General features: G+C 39.0%; 1 protein-coding gene across 2 annotated transcripts in view; it reads left to right on the top strand.

Annotated features, from left to right (window-relative positions):
• The first annotated feature begins 1,205 nt into the window (after window positions 1-1,205).
• LOC131325150 (squalene synthase 2) overlaps window positions 1,206-6,779 on the top strand; it is a 9,376-nt gene continuing 3,802 nt past the window's right edge. For both annotated transcript variants that reach the window (XM_058357238.1, XM_058357237.1), the window contains exons 1-9: window positions 1,206-1,475; window positions 1,570-1,778; window positions 3,796-3,838; window positions 4,016-4,105; window positions 4,948-5,023; window positions 5,647-5,716; window positions 5,898-6,041; window positions 6,143-6,247; window positions 6,372-6,518. In XM_058357238.1, the coding sequence (XP_058213221.1) occupies window positions 1,584-1,778; window positions 3,796-3,838; window positions 4,016-4,105; window positions 4,948-5,023; window positions 5,647-5,716; window positions 5,898-6,041; window positions 6,143-6,247; window positions 6,372-6,518 (870 nt within the window). In that variant the 5' untranslated portion in view covers window positions 1,206-1,475; window positions 1,570-1,583. The remainder of the gene's footprint in view (window positions 1,476-1,569; window positions 1,779-3,795; window positions 3,839-4,015; window positions 4,106-4,947; window positions 5,024-5,646; window positions 5,717-5,897; window positions 6,042-6,142; window positions 6,248-6,371; window positions 6,519-6,779) is intronic.

The following is a 6,779-nucleotide window of genomic DNA, read 5'->3' as shown; positions in this document are numbered from 1 at the left end:
AAGTGTCTGATCGGAACATATATAACTTGGCAATAATGGGTTTCAATGGATTTGATCCAATGTTTTGGATCCATTTTTTTCAAGGTAAAAATGTTTTGATTAGGCACTTAATCGAGTTGATTTTTCTGCACACTTGCTCTGCTCAACGAAGTTTACGAAATGAACGTTTTCGATAATTGGAACGAGACCGGAGCAGACCCCACCCACGCGGGACAGCATCAACCTCCAGTTCCTCCTAACCTCGGGGCTAAAACTACTACTACTTGTTTTCATTCTATTATTGTGTACTGAAAGTCATAAGGCAACGGACTGGCGGGCACCGACGACCATGACAGGTAGACCCATTTCGGGGTTCACGCCAATGATTCGAGCTATTTGATAATTTAAAAAAAAAACAAGTGGGCAATAGAAAAAGCAGCTTAATTCGATATATGTAGGTGCTCGATCTAATCTTTTCATATTTGAAAAAAAGAAGAAGGGAAAGATTGGATAAAAAATTATAAGATTGGATCGAGCACCTGCACATGTTAGATTGAGCTGATTATTCACTGGCCCACTTGATTTTTTTTAAAACTATTAAACGGTTCGAATCATCTGTGTGGAGCTTGGAGTAGGCCCCGCGTGCTATCAGCACATGGTTTTGATTTTGACGGTGGTGTTGTATATGGTTGTTTTGAATTTCTGTGGCAGTTTCCGTTCGTGTATCCCCACGCATGGAAAATTTTTCTGTACCGAGCAAATACTACGTGGTGTCCGCTCGTGCATCCGAGCCGTTCATTGCGTATTTGAACGACTCAGATTTGGAGAGAAAAAAAAGTGAGAGTGTTGTGTGAGAGGACAAAGGGAGTTTCAATCCGAGCCATCCAAAGGTGTATTAGACTGCTCGGATACGCCGAGCGGGTACCACATAGAATATACCTGCTCGACATTGAAAAATCACTCCCCACGCAGCGCTAGTTTCACGAGAAAAAAAATCAGCGCCGAGTGGGTATCATGTGGCGTGGCGCTCGCTCGGCACATCCTAGCCGTTCATTGCGTTTTTGGACGACTCAGATATGGAGAAAGAGAGAGTGTTGGGATGAGAGAAAAGAAAGTTTTAATCCGAACCGTCTAAAATTGTATTAAATGGCCCGAATATATCGAAAAAGTACTATGTGAGATATACCCACCGAAAAATCTCTAGTTTCACACGCCACACGCTAAACGTCCACGTTGTCCACACCATCTAAGCATCAATCAGGATTTTAAAATCTCGTTGAATCCCCACCATATTCTTCTCCCTCCTCTTCTTTCACACATCACCGAAAAAAATAAATAAATATTTTAATCAACCTATACATACACAATATATACACACCCCCCGTACCTCCCCTATAAATCAACGAACTGGTTCTCCTCCATTCCTCTCTCTCTCTCTCTCTCTCTCTCTCTCTCTCATCATTCCTCTCTCGCACCGCCTTCTCGGACCGCAGCAGGTACGAACGAGCGATTTCAATTTTCCATCGATTGGTTTCGATTATTTATTTATTTTTGTTGTCTCAGATCTGGATTTGATTGGTGGTTTTTTAGGTTAAATAATAATAATGGGGAGTTTGGGGGCGATGTTGAGGCACCCGGACGACGTGTACCCGCTGCTGAAGCTGAAGATGGCGATGAAGCACGCGGAGAAGCAGATTCCGCCGGAGCCTCACTGGGCCTTCTGTTACACCATGCTTCACAAGGTCTCTCGGAGCTTCGGCCTCGTGATTCAGCAGCTCGATACCAATCTCCGCAACGCCGTGAGTGTTTTCGGAATCTTTTGTACAGGTTTTTCGGTCTTTTTTCGCGTTTTTTTCAATGATGCCTTCCGTTTTGGGGGTGATAAGCATTTAGTTGTTCAAGCTTAGTTTGAAAAAACTTAACGAGCTTCAAATTATGTTCCAGCTTGGCTTGTTAACGAGGCGAGCCAATCTCGAACGATCTCTAATGGAGCCAAACGTGAGCTGATGTCGAGTAGCTTGGAATTTTTATAAAACGTAAGCCGAACGGGCCAAGTAGCTTGTTCGAGCTTTGTTTGATAACTCAAGGAGCTTCAAAATTTTGTTCAAGCTGAGCCCGTGCTGAACACGAGCCAATCTTGAGTAGCTTGAAATTTTTATACATCGTAAGCGTGGAATTAGCCAAGTAGCTTGTTTGAGCTTTGTTTCTTCTAAAGTATGTTCAAGTTTGGGTTGTTTATGTAACAAATCAATCCGGAACGAGCTCAAACTCGAGTAGCTTGGTTTGGTTACAAGCCCTACTTCTGTTATATCTCCGGTCTTCTATCACTCGTGCTTTTGTATAATTATTATTAATATCAAGTGTCTCATATCAGAATCATATTGATGATATACCTAAGGTTTTGGTGTTTTTATTGTATTTTCGAGTGGCCGTGCAGGATTTCTATAGGAGAAAGAGCAGTAAAAGTGAGATTGAATTGGAGATCTGAGCATTAATTGTAATCCTAATTGCATATAGTGATTTTTTCGCCGCCCTCCCTGCCATGGACGCATGCACACACTAGTATCTAAGTTCTTGTGTATTTTGTGTGATTGTTGTCTTACTTTATTGTTTGTGTGGATTCAAATCTTCTTGTAACTTGCATGAAATGAAATGTTTGCACGTGTATAGGTTGACATATACATACATAGATGGAAGCTAGCTGCCCGAAATATGGAATAATTTAGCAACTTATTTAAGAATGTGAATTAATTTGGGAACATCCGTGCAATCTCGTCAAGATTGGCTTCATACATAAGCAAGCTACTCGAATTGTCCTGTGAGCTTGATTTGGGGTGATTTATTGGGCATGCTAATACTGATTTATCTTTATGGGGCCCCAACTGCCAGATACGGAGTACATGAATGCACGCCTGTATGAAGAGTTACAGTTGTATTGGTGGTCACTGGAGACATAATGAGACAAAGAGAATGAATACAGTTGCAATGTTGTAGTTTAAGGGATATGATGAGGATTAGTGTGCTAGGCTTTCAGTTTCCACGTGATTGTGTAGGGGATGGATCGAGATATTTCCATATGAAGTAGGCTAACATTAACTTTGTCGGATGGGAGCGTTTGTAAAGTTGTTTTTGTCTTGCCTGGTGATCCTTCGTGATGTTGGTGGTTGACTACTGTTTTTATGAGGCCTCGGCTCCATGCAATGTGAACAAACTGGATGTGTAATTGCTGCTAATACCCACAGGCTGACAAACCACAACTGGTCTTTGCTTTTCTATTTTTTCAAATGAAAATGGCCAAAGATGTTTGGTGCTGCGGTAAAGCTTCAGTTTCATAGTATGAGAATGTGTGTTAAGTCGAGATTTTTTGCTTTGCGTAAGTCACGTCAAAGATGAGGTCTATGCCAAACCAAACCAAACCGAGCCTTGTGTCCCAATCAATTAGGGTCGGCTACATGAATCCTATTTTTCCATTGAGCTCTGTCCAAGATTGAAATTGAATAGATGTAATGGCATAATGAAGGAAGAATAATATGCTAGGTTCTTTTACGAATATGCTTAGTTCAGTTGTTTTTGTGAATGACAAGAGCTCGTCATGTAAGAATCAATTTGGAGACATAAATATAGGCGAGAGATTGTATTACCAGTTTTCTTTTGGAGTAAGCGAGTAACCATTAAACTTCACTAAGTGGTATTTTAGTCCATTCCAACCCTTTAATGTCTAGAAAGTTGTACAAATTATTGATCTGTCATAATGACTATTTTCTCCTGATTTCTTAGGTAAATAAATTTTCCTTTTTTTTTTTTTTTGTTTTGCAGGTATGCATTTTTTATTTGGTTCTTCGAGCCCTCGACACTGTTGGTATGCTTTTTTTGAGTTTTATTTTTCTGTATCTCGTCATTAGCATCACTCATCTGATTGTATGATGTTTTTTTATGCTGTTAATATTTCACATGCTTTGTCCGGAGGCTGATAAACATAAACCACTCATATCACTCCGTTTCAACTGATCTTGCTTGTTTTCTTGGTGTTTTATAGAGGATGATACAAGCATAGCTACAGAGGTTAAAGTACCTATTCTGATGGCTTTTCATCGTCATATATATGATCGTGACTGGCATTTTTCATGTGAGTGTTCTTTTCTGCCCTGTTACTTTCAGTTTCATCTCTTTTGTTGCTTCATGCCTATGGTTGATGTCTCTTTATTATTTGCATTTAGGAGCACTTCTTCTGGCTTGTTATGCGTTCAAACATTCAGTTTAAAAGTTCTTTGTGTATTAACACCCAGTTCTCCTTAAGTAATATCTAAAAAAATAAGCTTGTTTGTTTGACATATAGTGTTCTCATTTTGGCTTGTCACTGAATTGTGAAACCAACGCTTACAGGATCTTGAGATGCAAAACCGGGTCTGTCCGTTATATATCTTACCTCATATACACAATGGTTCACAGTTTACTATACACCAGATGCTGCCAACTGCCATGTTCAACTTCAGTTTCAAACAGGAAAAGGTTGCCTTAGAAGTGGAATATGGTAGTACCGTTGTTTGGCTATGCCAGAAAACTAATTTGGTGTGCTTTTATCTATTGGACAGTTTCCCCGCATGTTTGAGTGTGGGATTTTCCCTTCAGAAAGTTGAAACTCATTGTGGGTACTGGATACTGGATAGGAATCAATGCAGCATTAGAAATTTGCTCAGTCTGTTATTTATATGTAGAAGTGGGTATGTAACCAGTAAACAGTAAGGTTTCCCACCCACGGCTGTAAAAGTAAAAATAACAAAATGACAATTCCTACACCTAGCTTCCCCTGACTCAATGCTACCTTAGGAGCGGAAGATTCATTCGTTATGTCTCAAAAAGGATCCAGACTATTTCCTTTTTGAGGGAGCACATTTTATGTATTCACATTTTAATTTGTATATATTTGGTTTTATGCTATCTGATCCAAATTATTACTTTTGCATTCAGGTGGTACAAAGGAATATAAGGTTCTCATGGATGAGTTCCATCATGTTTCAACTGCTTTTTTGGAGCTCGGAAGAAAGTTAGTCTTTACCCTTTCAGTTTTGGTGTTTTTATGTAAAGAAATGCTCTGGTGCAAGTTGGGTTCTGCAATAAATAGGAGTATGTCTTGGCGATTTCATACAAAAATTGTATTTTTTCTGGATTAGTGATTGATGGAAAGGATAGAAAGAACCTTTATAAACTTATTGTTGGTTCTTGGAACTATCTTTTCTAGTCATGTATTTGGCATTGTTAACAGGATGCTAGCAATTCTATAACTCCCACCTTTATGCAGAGTTCGATGCTTGCCACTTCAATCTTTATGTTTTGGAGGCATTCCTCACCTATGTTTCAATTTTTTTCCATTGGCCCCAGAATAAAGTATTCCATTATACTTTCTACATTTGAAATTAAATGTGGTGAGGGGATATGTTAATTTAGTTTGAAAATGACAACATATCAGCATAAGTCTTCCATAACTAAGTATGTGTATCTAAAGTTGCCCTTTTGCTACTACTTTAGTCTTCTTACTTGCAACTGGTAGATAAACTTGGTTAAATTGCGTGGCACTCTTTGGAATCTTAAAGTGGTATGCATTGTATAGAAACGCTAGGGATAGGAGTTTTTCTTGAGAGAGAGCTTACTATCTCAACTATTCTGCAGTTATCAGGAGGCAATTGAGGATATAACTATGAGAATGGGTGCGGGAATGGCAAAATTTATATGCAAGGAGGTTTGTATCAAATCCTGCGTGATAAAATAAGATAAATGATTGGACATTATTACATTGTCGTAACAATATAATCTGGTTTTTCAATCATTTAAAAGTATTGCATGCTTTCTTAGAACTTCGTACAATTTCAAAAACTTCAAGATGTGATCCTAACTGCGACCTCCCGTCCCTTAACTTGCAGGTTGAAACAATTGATGACTATGACGAATATTGTCACTATGTAGCAGGACTTGTGGGGTTGGGATTATCAAAGCTTTTCCATGCCTCTGGGTCCGAAGATTTGGCATCAGATTCTCTCTCCAATTCAATGGGCTTATTTCTTCAGGTTTGGCTCTTATACCTGTCAGATATCGGTATTACCCTTCTTCTGCTGGCATATTTTGTTTGATTCTCATAGTATCCAAATTTGATGTGATAAAAACACAGAAAACAAACATCATCCGAGACTATCTGGAGGACATAAACGAGATACCAAAGTCGCGCATGTTTTGGCCTCGCCAAATTTGGATTAAATATGTCCACAAACTTGAGGTTTCTCTTTCCTTATGCTTTTTTGTCAAAACCTGCTATAGCTTTCCGAAAGCAAGTCATATTGCTTACACGTTATGTTTGTGCTTATTTGTGTGATTGACATACTTTGGTATTATGTGCTCAGGACTTAAAATATGAGGAAAACTCAGTCAAAGCAGTGCAGTGCCTAAATGACATGGTCACAAATGCTTTGATACATATGGAGGATTGCCTGACATACATGGCGGCTTTGCGAGATCCTGCTATCTTCCGATTTTGTGCAATCCCACAGGTAAATTTCGAGATGTCCTCAAATTCTTGTTGTTTTGCTACTCTATTACATTGTATGTTTGATGATATGAATCCCAATAATTCTACTTCTATCTGCATGCCAATCAAATGTCAGCGTTGTTTACCAATTTGGTTTCTAAAGTTTGCCATATGGAGATAACTTAGTGTGTCTCAGAAGAGGATATCCACCAATCAAAACACTACTGGTTGAGCGTGTAGGGTTTCAGTAGTGAATGAGTTGCATCTCAACTTACTAACATTG

The sequence above is a fragment of the Rhododendron vialii genome, chromosome 5a (genome assembly GCF_030253575.1).
Source record: "Rhododendron vialii isolate Sample 1 chromosome 5a, ASM3025357v1".
Taxonomy (NCBI): Eukaryota; Viridiplantae; Streptophyta; class Magnoliopsida; order Ericales; family Ericaceae; genus Rhododendron; species Rhododendron vialii.
This window is presented reverse-complemented; position numbering and strand designations above follow the sequence as displayed.